This window comes from Halichoerus grypus, chromosome 8 (genome assembly GCF_964656455.1).
Source record: "Halichoerus grypus chromosome 8, mHalGry1.hap1.1, whole genome shotgun sequence".
NCBI classification, from domain to species: Eukaryota; Metazoa; Chordata; class Mammalia; order Carnivora; family Phocidae; genus Halichoerus; species Halichoerus grypus.
In genome coordinates, this window is record NC_135719.1 from 26,069,846 (window position 1) to 26,086,369 (window position 16,524).

The 16,524-nt window shown below is 43.1% G+C and overlaps 1 protein-coding gene across 6 annotated transcripts in view; it reads left to right on the top strand.

Annotated features, from left to right (window-relative positions):
- Nucleotides 1-16,524, top strand: part of LRRK1 (leucine rich repeat kinase 1) — a 119,333-nt gene that overhangs the window by 49,198 nt on the left and 53,611 nt on the right. For 5 of the 6 annotated variants that reach the window (XM_036092889.2, XM_036092891.2, XM_036092893.2 and 2 more), the window contains 2 exons: nt 2,288-2,467; nt 2,878-3,026. In XM_036092889.2, the coding sequence (XP_035948782.1) occupies nt 2,288-2,467; nt 2,878-3,026 (329 nt within the window). Of the gene's footprint in view, nt 1-2,287; nt 2,468-2,877; nt 3,027-8,682; nt 8,823-16,524 lie in introns of those variants that run through there. The other variant, XM_036092896.2, reaches the window with a different exon arrangement.

Sequence of the window (16,524 nt, forward strand, 5' to 3'; positions counted from 1 at the left end):
AAGTGTCTACACCAGCTGGCTCATGACCTAATTGGTGCAGTTTACATTTATTGAGCATTCACCATATGAGTCTCTCACTAATGCCTTACCAGGCATTCTGCAGAACTTGAGAGACATGGAGACTTTTTAAAAAGGTGATCCCAGATCTTGCATAGCTCCTGCTTAAGCAGAGAAATCAAAGCAGAAAGGAGTAATTCCATGCAGTGTAACCATGCTGAGGTTGAAGTATTTACACAGTGAGGTATTTACACATAGAGAATGGTCTTGTCTGGTCTTCGTAAGGAGCTGACATCTGAGCTGGGTTTTGCAGGGTGGATAGGAGTTTACTTGGCAGACAAGAGAGGAAAGGGCTTAGGTTGCCCACTTTTGCAGAGCAGGGAGCTTGGCTGGGCCTGAGCATGCTCTTGGGGCATCCTATCTTCAACTCAACTCGGGACAGAGTTACTGAGGACCAAAGGAGTCCAGAGCATTGTTCTGGACTCTTCAGGAAGTGCAGAGATGGACAAAACAGTGTGTGCCCCTGTGAATTCCCAAACCGGAGGGAAGGCAGCCACTGTCAGGAGTCTCAGAGACCAGAAGACGTATGAGACACAACTAGAGAACAAGGGAGGGTTTGAGAAGAGAGATGAGAAGCTCACAGAGGTAGGCGCATCACTGTGTAGTTGTGGACGTCATTTAAGGTACGTCATTATGTAATGTCTGGTCTCTGTAGCTGAGCAGAGATGGAGCAAAGGAGGAAGAGAAAGATGGAGACCCTAATGGGGCTCTCTCAGAGTATCATTGGATTCGGGCCTCGGAAAATACATGTAGAGGTTTCATATGGTTAAGAGAGCACCCTTTGGTTTCAAGTGTCTAAATCCTTTAGCTTTGCAGGGTTTAAGTCTTGACTTTGTCATTTACCAACTGTGGGACTTTTGGCAAGTTCCCAAACCTCTCTGAGCTCTGATTTCTTCATATTAAAATCATGGCTATGAAATATAGCCTAATACAGCCTTCTCAGACTGGGTATACATCCAACCTCAACAGAAGTTACAGCATGATGACTGGATTTCTCTTCTCTAGGTATTGTTGCAGTAAGCCAGTTGGGGATCACTTTTTAATATCTGTTTGAGCACCACCTCCTTTGAGTTGTTAATTCTAGTAATCAGAGGGAGAAGAAGGGACATTTATTTAGCATCTGCTGCAGCCCAGGCACTGTGCCAGGCACCCTCTGTGCTGGATTTTCATTTCTTCCAACCTGACCTCACCCCTGTTTCCTAGTCAATTTCCTACCATGGAGGGGAGGGTCCCTCTCTCCGTGCTTGGGAGCACTTTGGTTCCGAAGGACTCTCAGCCTCTGGAAATGAGACAATGTTATGATGCAATTTGGAAGTGTCAGCATGGAGGATGAGATCATTTTTCCATGGCTGCTACATCCAAAAGATGTTGCATTACTTTGAACTTGAAGATATTGTAATACTTCAGCCCACATTGTCCCTGTTCCTTCAGTGCACTAAGTGTTATTTCCTCCTGGAATTAAGTAAGTGGTTCTTGCAGGGAGTAATTTGCAAAGTTTTAGGCTGGGTAGTTAGATCTATTTCTTTCATCAAAGCCTTTTTCTTTCATTTTTGAAAGTAATATATGTACTCACAGATAATTTAGAAATGCAGAAAAGTGTTAGTACTCTAAAAACATAACGACAAATAATGAGTTAGAATATATTGAGCCAGGCACTTGACATACATTATGTCATGCAATCCTCACGTTAAACTTGGGAGGATGCCTGCTATTAGTCCCATTTTACCAATAGGTAAACTGAGTCAGGGAGAAGTTAAGAAATTTGTTTAAGATTACACAGCTAAAATATTTTAACCCTAAGCTGCTGGTCTCCAAAGGCCATGTCCCTGTATGTAATGCTACTCTGGGGATGAGGTCAGGGCTGGGGATGGGGAAAGGGGTGAGGTGAATAGTCACAATCCCCACTACCCAGAGATAATATACTGCAACACGGGGTAGTACCTTTTAGTCTTATTTCCACACGTGCATTTTTTTTTATCCAGTTACAGTCGTACCGCATATGCTGTTGTGAATGCTGCTTTTCCTCACTTGGCATTATGTGATGAGCAAGTGGGTTTATAATGACGTGGGAAAATGGCATATGCAATTCAGAGGGACTATTCCAGAAAACACTACCAACTTGACAGAAGCGACTTGCGGCTGGAAGTGGGACAGTCTGAGGGGAGAGCAGAATGGGAACAACCAAAACCCTTGAGTGGCACCTTCCCTTTGTCCTGTCATCTCCTGCCAGGTCCCTGCAGCCCCCAGCGGCTGCTGAACTGGATGCTGGCTTTGGCTTGTCAGCGAGGGCACCTGGGGTTGGTGAAGCTCCTCGTCCTGACGCACGGGGCCGACCCGGAAAGCTACGCAGTCAGGAAGAACGAGTTTCCTGTCATCGTGCGCTTACCCCTGTACGCGGCCATCAAGTCAGGTGGGTCCCCCCCCATCAGTCCCACCCATGGGAACCCTCGCAGGTTGGAGACGGGGGACCTTGTCTTCCCCCTCACCCCTAGCTCTTGAAGTGCCTGTGTGGAGACGCTTGCAAATTCTGTTATTTGTCTCTCTTTCAAAATGTCTGCACCTTCCCTCATTGGCCCCACTGGCCCCTGCAAGGGGATTTCAGTGACAGGCAAACTGTGGCAAATGGGACCACAGTAGGAGGCGCTCCACAGGGCAGAGTCCCACAAAAAGTCACGAACAGGAATTTGCCACCTCAAGGGAAGTCATAGAGAAGGTCCACCGGCACAACTACTTTTTCCTTCCCGGTTTCACCTGTTAGCGTCTGCCATTTTGGACAGCTGTGACACGCTCTACATCTGAATGCCATTTTCTGTCCTTTAGGAAATGAAGACATCGCCATATTCCTGCTTCGGCACGGGGCTTTTTTCTGTTCCTACATCTTACTGGATAGTCCTGACCCCAGCAAACATCTCCTCAGGAAGTATTTCATCGAAGCTAGTGCCTTGTCCAGCAGTTGTCCAGGGAAAATGGTGAGTGGCCACTGCTTGTGGATGAATAGATAAAGAGCAGGTGGTACATATCTACGATGGAATATTTTTCAGTCACAAGAAAGAAAGACGTGCTGCCATTTTCAACAACGTGGGTAGACATTGAGGGCGTTGTGCTAAATGAAATAAGTCAGACACAGAAAGACAAATACCGTATGGTCACACTTCTATGTGGAATCAGAAAAAGCCAAACTCCTGGAAACAGAGAGTAGATGATTTGCCAGGGGCTGGAGGGGGCAGAAAATGGGGAGATGTTGGTCATAGGGTATGAATAAGTTCTGGAGACCTAATATACAGCTCTGTGATTATGGTTAATAATACTGTGCTATATACTTGCAAGTTGTTAAAAGAGTAAATCTCAAGTATTCTCACCACAGAAAAGAAATGGTAATTAGATGATATTACACAGTGTTAGCTAACGCTCTGGTGGTCATCATTTTGCAATATATAAGTGTATTGAATCAACAAGTTGTACACCTTCAACTTACCCAATATATTTTTTAAGATTTTATTTATTTATTTATTTGAGAGAGAGCGAAAGCAAGAGAGATCACAGAGGGAGAGGGAGAAGCAGACTTGCCACTGAGCAGGGAGCCCGATGCGAGGCTCGATCCCAAGACCCTGGGATCGTGACCTGAGCCGAAGGCAGACGCTTAACCGACTGAGCCACCCAGGCGCCCCTACCCAATATTTTTTTAAGATTTTCTTAGAGAGAGAGAGAGAGAACACAAGCAGGGAGGAGGGCAGAGGAAGAGGGAAAAGCAGACCTCCCCTCCCCCCCACTGAGCAGGGAGCCAGATGCACCTGGATCCCAGGATCCTGGGATCATGACCTGAGCCAAAGGCAGATGCTTAACCAACTAAGCCACCCAGGCGCCCCCCAACTTACCCACTATTATATGTCAGTTATATCTGAATAAAACTGGAAAAGTATGCAGGATATAGTTTTAGTTAGTTTTCCATTTTAATAACAAAAAGAGTGTTGTGTTATTTACATCATCTTCAACTAGGCTTTTTAAATTTAGCACTCTATCATGGACTCCCTCTAGATCAGTCACTGTGGCTACAACTCATTCTTTAAATACATGCCTTAAATCTATAGAGGGAACGTAGCTTAGTCCTTTTCCCGTTGGTGGACATTTGGATTATTTCTGGGTTTTGCCCTTTGTTATATAGCCTGGTTTTCTAGGCTGTTTGCTTCTGTAGATCAAAGTCCCCAAAATGGATTGTTTGGGAATCACTTCCCCAAAAAGCTGTGGTGATTCACACATTCAGCCACATTATGTGAGAATCTCTGTTCCCACACCTTGGCCAGCATTAGATATCCAGGAGCCTTTTAATTTTTATCAGTCTGTTGGATGGAAATGAGATCTCCTTGTTTTGATGTCCACACTATTATTATTAACAATATCGAGCATCTTGTCCTATCTTTATGAACTATTTGCATTTCCCCTCATGTGAGTTGCCTGTCACTGTTTGTTGATTATTTTCCTGAAGGGTTGGTCATGTCTTCCTTCTCATTTTGGAGGGTCTTTTTGTATATCAGATTTTAAACCTCTTTTTATCATACATGTTCCAGTATTTTCTCCAACCCCTTATTTTTCTTTTGTCTGCTATCTTTTGTGATAACAAAGATATAAGAATATGTAATCAAACATCTTTTTCGTTATGGCATCTGGGTTGTGTAAGAAGGTCATTTCCCCCTCAATTTTATAGAAATATTCTCCTCCTGGAGTATCTCACAATATTTTTTTTCTTTTAGTTTTTACATTTTAAGCTTTAATTTTTCTCATATTTATTTGTATGTGAGGTATGAGGGAGAGAATCTAGCTTTCATCTTTTCTAGATGGATGATCAGTTATTCTAGCACACTTTCTAGCTTCCTTTCCCTTCTGAATTGAAATGTCATCATGTTATTTTCCCCAGTATCTATCTGTATGCATTTTGGGATTCTCTGTACTGGCCCACTGGCCTATTAATCTGTTTCTAGGTAAATGCCATACTGTTTTGAGAACAGATGTTTCATTTAAGTTTTACAGCCTATTAATGCATGTTTTCTACTTGTTTGCTTTCTTTCTTTGAAAATATCTTGACTGTTATTAGACATTTGTTCTAACTTTTGTGCATTTCCTATGATGACTCTGTGCAGCTTCCATGTTCTTTCATAAGATTTTGTATTTTATTTATCTTATATTATTTTTCATATTTTTAATGAGATTTTATCATTTTCTTCATAAAGAACCTGCACCTGCCATGTTTATTTGTGTCCTCTTTCTTGTTTTTGCCGCTATGTGAATGGAATATGATTCTTTTCCATTTCTATTTCCAACCCAATGTTACTGGTATGGAGAAAAGCTCTTTTGTTTATTTACATTTTATCCAGTCCCTTTACCAACTTCTCTTATTAATTCTAATAGTTTTTAGAAGAGTTCCTTGAGACTTTTAGGCATATGATGAAGTCATCTGAAGATTCCAAATAGGTTTGTCCCTCCTTTTCTAATATTTATATAACTTATTTTATTTCATGTCTCATGGTATCACTAGAAACTTCAAAAGTTGAATCATCATGAGGATAGCAGATGCATCTCTCTTGTTCCTGATTTTAAAGGTCTTGACCTCAGCAATTTATAGGCATTTGCTGTAGATTTTTGGTAAATAGACTGTTGTTAGATTTAGGTGGTTTCCATGTATTCCTTTTTTGCTAAAGAGTTTTTATTGAGAAAGTTTGCTGGATTTTGTCAAATTCCTCTTTGGCAGCTATTGATATATTCAGTTAGCTTTTCTACTTTAATGTGTTGATATAATGAATGATGATGATATATTTCCCTTTACATTTATGATGTTGGACAGTTTTACTTTTTCTCTTTTGAACTTAATCAGACCAGCCAGGGATTTACATGTTCCAGTGGTCTTGTCAAAGGACTTGTTAGATTTTATTTACTTTTTTATGATTTGTTCTGTCTGTTATTTCATTAACTTTAGCTTTTATCTGTACTAAAACCTTCATGTTTTCTTCTTTGAGTATTTTATTTGTCTCTGAGTATTTTTGGGTGATGTGGTTAAGGCAAGGCCCTGGCGTGAGACTTCACAGTCTCATCTGGGCTCCAGACCTTCATCTGGTAACTTTACCTCTCTGAGTTTGGTTTCCTCATCTGAGAGGTAAGAAAAATAAAGAGAGAGAAAGTATCTGTCTTGGAAGGATACTTGACAATTAAATGTGGTAATAGTTGTAACATTCTAAAACCAATGCCTGGCACATGATAAGTACCTAATAGATGATAGCTATTATTATTGGAGTTCTTTTTTTAGGCTTATTGAGTTAAACATTTTTCTTTTTTCCTCTAATTTTATCTTGTCAGTTGCATATGCAAGTCTTTCATATGTTGTCATTTTGTGCTAGCTTTCTTTATCGGAATCTGAAATACACACACACATAATATGTACACATATACATATTTATAAATATACATATATATGTATATATATACATATGTATTTCTTACTTCTGATTCTTTTTCTAGTTCTTCACATTGTTCTATAAGTTTTTGCTTTATAGGCCTATTTAATGGCTTTATGCCCCGTTTTGACTTATTTCATGATGTCAAATACCTGCTTTAATCCTGTTCATGCTTCTGTCCTTAAAATTGGAATTGTCTGCTCTTCATATGGCCACACTGCATTCTTTTTCTTTGCATCAGTGTTGTACAGGTTTTCCCAGACATTCATCTTCAGTTTTTTCATTATCTTAGGTGTATTTCTTATAAACAGCATTTAGTTTTTCATCCCATCTGAGAGTATGTCTTTGAGCAGTCCACTCAATTCACGTTTGTGTGGGACCTGCCATACTGATCTATTACTTCCATCTTTTTGTATTATATTTATTGCTATTTCTTTTTTTTTTTTAAGATTTTATTTATTTATTTGACAGAAAGAGAGAGAGCACAAGCAAGGGGAGCGGCAGGCAGAGGGAGAGGGAGAAGCAGGCTCCCTGCTGAGCAGGGAGGATGTCCCAATGTGGGGCTCGATCCCGGGACCCTGAGATCACAACCCGAGCTGAAGGCAGATGCTTAACCGATTGAGCCACGGGGGCGCCCCTTGCTATTTCCTTTTAACTGTTCTCTTATTCTTGCCGGTTTCCTAGTTTTTAAAGAATTTCCTAGTTTTAAAGAAAAGTTTTTAAAGTTTTTTTTTTTTTTTTAGATTAAATACCTAGTTTATTTAGGGAAGAATATAGAATCATCTTGGAAGCAAGGTGGCCAAAGAGAACAAGGGCAGGTTCAGCATATCTTGTGAAGTTATCCTTCTAGCCTCCACCCCAGCATCCCTTGGAAGCTGCAAGTGACACTGAACATGCAAAGTTGCGGTGTTTTGTTTGTTTTATTTTTTGATCTGGGAAACCTTTTTTTTTTTTTTATGTTATGTTAATTACCATACATTACATCACTAGTTTTTGATGTAGTGTTCCATGATTCATTGTTTGTGTATAACACCCAGTGCTCCATTCAATATGTGCCCTCTTTAATACCCATCACCAGGCTAACCCCCTCCCCTCTAGAACCCTCAGTTTCTTTATCAGAGTCCATAGTCTCTCATGGTTTGTCTCCCCCTCTGATTCCCCCCCTTCATTTTTCCCTTCCTACTATCTTCTTCTTTTTTTTTTTAACATATAATTTATTATTTGCTTCAGAGGTACAGATCTGTGATTCAACAGTCTTGCACAATTCACAACGCTCACCATAGCACACACCCTCCCCAGTGTCCATCACCCAGCCACCCCAACCCTCCCACCCCCTGCCACTCCAGCAACCCTCAGTTTGTTTCCTGAGATTAAGAATTCCTCATATCAGTGAGGTCATATGATACATGTCATTCTTATTGATAGTAAACGTACAATACATAATAAATATCCGCCTCACTTTGTAAAAGGAAATAGTGATCGTGCAGCCCTTACATTTATATTGTGCTTGGTGTTTTTTCCCAACACTTTCTTTCCTACTTGATCGCTATAAGACCCTCGGTAAGAACTGCAGGGAATAGAATCTGTTTTCCAGATGAAAATATTGTGGTTTAGAGACATCCTGTTACTTGTCCAAGGACAGCAACTACTAAACAGTTATACTCAGCCCAGAACCTGAGTCTCCTGAACTCAGGGCTTTTCCCATTTCATGATTCCTGAACTATCCCTCCCAAGTACATCAGTGGTTGTCACACTTTTCTGTGACGGACTCCCTGGGACCTTTTAAAAACCCCCATGTTCATGTCACACCTGACACTAACTGAATCTAAATCTCTGATGGGACCTGCCTCAGTTTCGTTTAAAAAATTCTCCCGGTGATTCCAGTGCACATCCAAGCTTGAGAGCCGGCGACTTTGATTTTCTTGGCTAAAGGTTAAAAGCAGAAATGATTGGCATCTCTGTTTGCCACCTTTTCCACAGGGCAATTCCTCCTACGTTTGCCAAGATAGAGCATAAAAGTGATCATTGCATTTTAGAAGGAGAAGACAAAGAAAAGACAATGTTACTTTTCTTCTCCTTGGCCTAGAAGAGAAAATGAAATTACAGTGCAGGCTGAGTCACGAGGCCTTTTGGGGCTTCCCCAAAGCAGGTGGTATTTTTATTATTCATGTGAATTTCAAAGGCAAGGGCCTGGCAGTGGGTGTGTCTGGCTGCCTGTGATCTAGAACCTGTGACAGCACATTCCTTGCGGCTGGCGGAAGACAGGGACTCAGGCAGCCCAGAGGGACCCAGCCGTCAGGAACGATGACTCAGGAACCAGAGGTGAGTGCTGTTACCTTCCCAGGTGTGCGGTGGGTCTGACCCGGCATTTGGGTTCCGAAGAGTAGACGAGGGCGGTCATTCAAAGGGTGATTTGCTGCCCTGTGTACGCAGCCTGAGAGCTCCCTTGGCTTGGCTGGCTTTCGAGGCAGTGACCTTGCTGAATTAGTCATCTTGTCTTTGCTGTGTTTATGCTCTAGCCTCCTCCTCCACCCGCTAGGAGGTTTTTTTTGTTTTGTTTTGTTTTTTTTAATGTAATTGCTGCTTCGGTGGAAGCCACCGCCAGGGAAGGTTCAGAGCCTTCCTGCGTGCCTCTGGGTCAGGCATCCCCTGGTCCGCAGGCTGCCCAGAGCTTGCCTCTGCCCACCAACGGGGGGAACTGCAGAGGAGCCCACATCAGTGTTCCCCTGGCAGGAACAGGTGGCTTCGGTTTTGTTGGCGTTTGGTAAGGAAGGCCTCCGAGAGCCCACACCACGTGGTCTGGACGTAACTTTTAGCAGAGCAGACCCAAAGCCAAGTCGGACCTGGCCCGAGCTGTTCCTTGGCTCCGGTTGGTAGGCGCCCCTCTTGAAAGCTGCCAGACTCTTGCCTGAACATTTTAACGAGACGGCCGTGTTCGTGGCGAGAGCCCTGTCAATGTTTGCTTTGTTGCCATGAGAAATAGCAACATTTTGATGTTGGCGTGCCCAGAAAGGAGCAGGAAAACTCAGAAATGCCAGGAAAGGCCGTCTCAGCAGGTCCTGGAATAGTCATGGTGTCTGTCTCCATTCAGCAGTTAGAGGGCTTTCTGGGGCTGTTGTGAGAGTTGCAAGGAAACGAGAGCAGGGGCTGCATGCTCCCGAGAGCCCCTGGGGCACCATATAGGCAAGCAGCCTTTCCTGGGGGGCCCCACGTGCTCTGGGGAACACCTTTGTCTTGGGTTCGGCCTAACACTTGGTGCAAAGAGTCTTTATTCCAGAGTTTTATGCTTTCCAGAGCATTTGGACGTACACACATCCCCACCTTCTTGGTCCCGCACGCCCTGCCCACAGCTGCCAGTGTAGAAGGGGTCTGAACCGGTGTCCCCAGGATTCAGTCTCTGGGCCCCAGTGCCCCAGTGGGTAAGACAGAGCGCTAGGGGCCGACTCACCGCCTGGAGCCTGGCCTTGGCACCACTCACTTGTGGGAGAGGAAGAGAGAGCCTTTCACCAGCCCCTCAAAAGTTGTGAAAGCAAACTTGGGACTGTTCAGGCCTCTGCCCATCCGTTCAGCTTTTCTTGTGCCCCGGTGGGGAATTTAGCTGATTATCCCACATGCGTCTGTTCTTGCTAGTTTCCAAATACTGAATCTTTCCCTGCCCTTGTGCCTTCCTCGTTTGGATGCTTTCCCCGTGGCTACTCTCCATGCTGTTAGTTCTCCTGAGAGCCTGAAGTCGGGTAGCCAGATGATGCGGTAGAACCAATGAGCGAGTACACTGTGTGACCTTTCAAGGTGTTCGTGACAGGCTTCCTCCTGTCTTCTTAAAACAGAATACAAAACAGCAGTGATAGAAACCGCTGGTACTTCGTTCAAATGGAGAAAGTCATGAATGAAACAGAGATGCAGAAAGAGTCAAACTATTATTTGAGCTTAAATGACAAACTGAAAAATACAGCCAGGAAAGAATGAGAACCGTGTCAAATGGCGCAACCGTGGATATCGGTATAGACAATTGCCTATCAATCAGTATAGACATTGGTAACCATACAAATAAATTTCAAACGGGTAAGGGTTAAGCATCAGAAACTCATCGGAATATATTTTTAAAAGGGCATTTATCCCAGTTGGAAAAGGGAGATTGCATTATCTTTTTTACAAATTTACAAATAGATATAAAGGTACATCGTCAGAAATAAGATGAATGTTTTATATACTAAAGCAAAATACTTGTAGGAAAATATAATTTTAAAAAGAAATATGGGGGCGCCTGGGTGGCTCAGTCAGTTAAGCGTCTGCCTTCAGCTCAGGTCATGATCCCAGGGTCCTGGGATGCCAGGCTCCTTGCTTGGGGGGGAGCCTGCTTCTCCCTCTGCCTGCCGCTCCCCCTGCTTGTGCTCTCTCTCTCTCTGACAAATAAATAAGGTCTTGAAAAAAAAGAGATATAAAAGAGAGAGCAATGGAAGATTTTTGAAAAAAAAAAAAAAACTCACCAAAACACAAATAGATCATGGATACAATGTACATGTCAGTTGATCCTTGAATTTGATTCAGCCAATGTTTTTTTTTTTTTTAAAGATTTTATTTATTCATTTGACAGAGAGAGAGACAACGAGAGAGGGAACACAAGCAGGGGGAGTGGGAGAGGGAGAAGCAGGCTCCCCGCCGAGCAGGGAGCCCGATGCGGGGGCTCGATCCCCACTCAGCAGGGAGTCTGCTTCTCCCTCTCCCACTCCCCCTGCTTGTGCTCTCTCTCTCTCTGTCAAATAAATAAATAAAATCTTTAAAAGAAGAATAAGAAGTTAGGGGAAGGAAACAGACATATCCAGCTGTAGGAGGAAACTGTACCATCCGTGCTTCCACCTTCAGGGTGGACGGCACACAGCCAGGAAGAAGCACGCCTGTGTCCTCAGCACTCAGCACATCACTGCTCCTTGACCAGGACAGCCTTCAAATCTGAACCCCACACAACATCCTCAGGAAGTCTTCTTTGACCCACACACCTGGTCAGATCCCCCTTATATCTCCCAGAGCTTCCTGTCCATTTTATTTATACACTTAACAAAGTTTGAGGTTGTCTGGGTGATATTCTCATCTAATGTCAACTCCCCCATTTGAAAGGAAGCTTCTCAAAAGCAGGGGATTTAGCCAAGTTTGCTTACCCTGTGTTTGACCCCTCCCCCCCCCCCCCCCCCCGCCCAGTGTAGGGCTGGAACAGGATGATTAGATGTGGCATGGATGGATGCATTCATGGATGGATGGGTGGATGAATGGATGGATGGATGGTTGAAACTTTATATATGCAGTAAATCTCCCATTTACGTAAGATTTCATAGCTGGCAGAGAACTTTGTCAACTACTTTAATCACCTATATAGTCCTATAAGGTAAAAATTTTTGTCTTTATTTAAAAGTTGAGGAAACTGAAGTTTCTCTCAACAGTAAGCTAAGTAGTTTAGTTAACTGCAGACATTTTATTTCCTGCTTTTTTTTTTCCTCTTTCTCAAATAGATGTTGGCAAAATTAACTTGGAACTAGTGGTGGAATATTTCTTGTAAGCTTCCTATTTTTAAAAGGAATGACTGAAATACTATGGTGGGGGGAAGCATAATGATTTTTTTAAGGAAAAATCCTCTATCTACTTTTAAAATATTTTAGTGAAGAAAAAATGCCAAATTTTACTAAACACTTTTTGGCATTCAGATATTCTTAACTATAGAGACCAAACTGATGGTTACCAGAGGGAAGGTGGGTGGGGGAATGAGGGAAATAGTGATGGGGATTAAGGAGGGTACTTGTGATGAGCACCAGGTGATATATGGAAATCCTGAATCACTATCTTGTACACCTGAAACTACTATAACACTGTATGTTAGCTCCACTGGAATTAAAAAAAAATTAATTAAAAAATAAAAATAAAGAAAAACTTTGGGATAAAATACTAAAAAATAATTATATTGAATTAGGAGCCTTTGGGGAGTGAGTCTCTAGTTATTTTACTTATTTGTCTTATATACATTATTCTGTTTTTCTCTTTTTATGTCACTTCCAGAATTTTTATTTTGTAAGTAAATCTTGCATTTCAACATCGTTATTTGGTTTGTTTTTAGCTGTGGCCAAGGACAACACCTCCCATAACTTAAACATTGTTTTTACATTGGTCATCAGATTGTCATTTTCATTCTTAGATTATTAAAGTTATAGTTAAATCTTTTTTTAATTTAGTCAATTGGTTATTGACTTTATTATTTTTTTCAAAGACCCTTGAATTGACTTTATCGACTTCCTTGTTTTGACTTTACTCTGGTTTCTCTATGCTTAGTCTAATTGTTTTAATTTTCCTGTTTTGTTTTGTTTTTTTTTTAGCTTTCTACTCTAAGTAGGGTGGAGTTGCTTTATTATGTTTCACTTTTTCTATTTGCAACTGCGATCAGAGTTGTGCATTGTCTTTTCCATTACTTGTAATACTTTTGTTGTTCTAAAAATATATTCTGTTGTGACTTGGTTTTCCTCTCCTACACAAGCATGACTTAAAAGGTCATGTTTTCATGTTCAAAGGATTGGCCACCTTCTAATTCTGCTTCTCTCATTGGTTCTGCCTCTATTTTGCCTTTGTCCTCAGGTAAGATAGAGCAGATGTTTGCCTCTCCCTGCACTCTTTTTCCCTGTTCCCTTTTCTGCTTTACTTTTCCTTCATACTCAGAATTTAATCGGATGTGCAAGTTCATATCTATTTGAACACAGAATTCATTCTCCTGCCCCCTCCTATTGGTGATCCCCCATTTTTATGGCAGTACGTAGCTCTATAATTCCTTGATTCATTCCAAATTTGATCTATCATTGTATGCTGGCATTTTTCTTGAATACACCTTAGTTTTTCTTTTACCTATTTTGCCCAGGTTTGGAACATAAAGATTTAGCATGGTCGTATTTTGGGGTTATGATTGAGCATCTTTATTACTATCAAGGAGCCTTGGTTATTTCTCCGAATGCCTTTGAAATTGTCAACTTTTCCACGGCCACAGGAAAGGAACATGGTGGTCGAGTAGGAAGGGACCAGAGCGCCGGGCACCTGAATCGCCATCTTGGTTCTGTTACCTTTGAGCAAGAACTCTGAGGTTCTTTATGTGCGAGACCTCACAGGGTTACTGTGAGGGTCAGCTGAAAAGGTAGGCACGGAAGTCTGGGCATGCATTGCAAAGCGTCATGGACACAGTGTCATCATGTGATCACAGTTCAATTTCCAGAGGGTTTCCCTACAGTCTGACCTTGAGTGTGCCCTTGGAGGCAACAGACTGTTTAAAGTGCCATCCTAGGTTTGCTTGTAAGTTATTTTTGTACTTATGTTTCCCATTGATGTGGTTTCTATGGTAATATTTCCTTTTGTTTATTCGCCTTAAATCATATTGGCAGCTAACCACTACCAATCCTGATACTTAAAATATTTTGAGCAGACATGCTTTTTCAGTGCTGATTACATTTTTTTCTCATTCAGTCATTTCATTAACTAAGTCATTGAATTAATCTTTTTTCTGAGTCTGAGAGGAAGGCTGACCTCCCCTTTCTCTTTATCTCTCCCTTCCTTTACTCCCTGTAATTATTCTCAGGTCGTTTTTGAAACTCTCCTTTACACTATGGAGACTTCACAGGCTTTTTGGCTAATTTAGTGACCAATCTTACTGTCCTTTTCCTTACCTGTTCACTATATTTCTAATCTACTTGTCTCAGGCATCCTTTTGGCCTTTAAGAATCTCTGTTTCTTTCTTTTCCTTTTTTAATGTGTGGGCCTCTGTCCATGGAATGTTCCAGATTCTCGGGTCCTGACTTCTCTCATCTTCATTTGACTTGTTCCCATCTGTATCAATGCTACCGTAACAAAGTACCAAAAATTGGTTGGCTTAAAATAACAGAGATTTACTGTCTCAAGTTCTGGAGGCTAGAAGTCTGACATCAAGGTGCCAACAGCAGGGTTCTGTTCCCTCTGAGCTCTAGGAAAGGGTCCTTCCTTGCCTCTCCCTAGCTTCTGGTGGTGGCTGGCAGTCCTTGGTGTTCTTGGCTTGTAGACCCATCACTCCAGCCACATCCCATCTTGTCCCTATGCGTCTTCACACATCCTGTCTCTGCATGTACCTGCCTTTGTGACCAAATTTCCCCTCTTCATAAGGACACCAGTCATATTACATGAGGATCTACCTTAATGACCTCATTTTAACTTAATTATCTCTCTGAAGACCCTCTTTCCAATGAGGGCACATTCGGAGGTACTGGGGCTTAGGGCTTCCACATATCTTTTGTGGGGAACACAGTTCAGCCCATAACATCATCCTTGTGGCCGCTGCCTCATTGCCCTTGGCCAGGTCCATCGGTCATGGCCACCTCCCATGCACGGACGGACATCCAATCTCCTGCTCATCCTTACATGCTGAATGTCCCATCTCTTCTTGAGAGCCTTCCCCTGCCAGAGTGCAGGGACTTGAGCAGCAGGTGTTTGGAAGTCTCACCTAGAGGGTTTCTCCTAGGGGGCAAGGAGGCAGGCATGGTGGCAGGTGCCATCAGTCGTGTCTTGTGCGTCGTAGTCCTCACGTGCATGAGGAGGCTGGGACAGAGCCGCTGTCTCCAATGTGCTGATCCTTTGTCCAGCCAAATCCCTGTCCTCCCTGGCCTCCTTGGACAGTCTGGGTTCCCCGAGAACATTTGCAGGCATCTTCGTTTGTAGGGTTTCTTTTGACTTGTTCTTCGGGCTTTTTGCCGAGTTCGTTCTGTTTAGTTTAGACCCGAGGGTTCCGCCGTGTCTCCAGCCATCTGGGGGCTCTGCCCGCTCCTTCATGTATCAGAAGGTGGCTCTTGGCTTTCTGGCTGGCCCAACAAGGAGAAGGCACCCCCCGCCATCATCCCAGGAATTTTTGCTTAACCCCCAAAAGAAAGACTTGGGTTTTATGTTGGCCAAGAATTCACGAATACATTTTAGAAGATTCTCTGTCTCTCCCGTGCCCTTTGAACATGTGTGTCTTGGTGGAATAGACTGATTATATAAGCTGTCTTTTCTTGTCATGCCCTAATGTCATGGAGCTCTAGTCAGTCCCCTCAAGGGATTGACAGCCCCGAGGAGGGAAGATTCTTACACAGTTAGCCGTAGGTCACAGGTCAAACACGGACCAACTGATAGGAACAATGAACTGGCAACACAGGGAGAACAGGTATGAATTCTGCTCTGAGGGCTCCGTAGAGACCAGGAGGAGGTGATATTGAACCCCCACTCTGGTGAGGCTCTTCTCCACCTAGCCAGTGGAAGAGGCACACAGCCCCCTACCAGCCCACAACTCTCAAGGTTGAAAGCCAGGCTGAAAGCATTGTAGACCACAGCCCTTCGCTTACCAGTTATCTTTCTTCCACCGATGAGGGTTGCGCTGACATAAAAGCAAGCCTAGGTGATGTCATTGTGGCCTACCGGCTCTTTCAGTGTGATATTTTATGTCCAGTGGCTTCAAGAAGGTTTGTGTAAAGGCAGGTAATTGCCCTCCGGACCACAGCCCCCACCACAGGACAGGGAGGTCTTTCGTACACGGAAGCACCCCAAACATCACTCTCTGCGCTGAGGCATGCCCTTAAATACATCTAGGCCTTCTTGATTCGGTCCTAATCACTACCACTGCCTTGGGAACGAAGTTTCTAGGTCATCCCCCTGTGCCTTCTGGAAAAGCAGTACTTCCTTCTCTTTTGCCCGAAAGTTAAAGGGCTCGTGCTCGAGGACAAACATGAGTGTGTTTCCGTCTGTTTGCTCGGGAGTGGGGGTGCCTTAGCCACGGCACTGGTGAATTGGGGGGGGGTCCTCCGCATCCAGCTGTCTCTGATTTTGCAGTTCAGGGTGCATGGGTTTCATTAGGCGATCGCTGGCTTCTCTCTCTCCGAACCTTGTTTATTGTGATCCTTCCCTGGGCCAAACATAAATAAGTTAACAAGGGCTTCAGGGCTCACCCGGCTTGGTTTCCACGTCAAGGGTCCTGTCATCTGCTTAACTGTGTGCGTGTTAA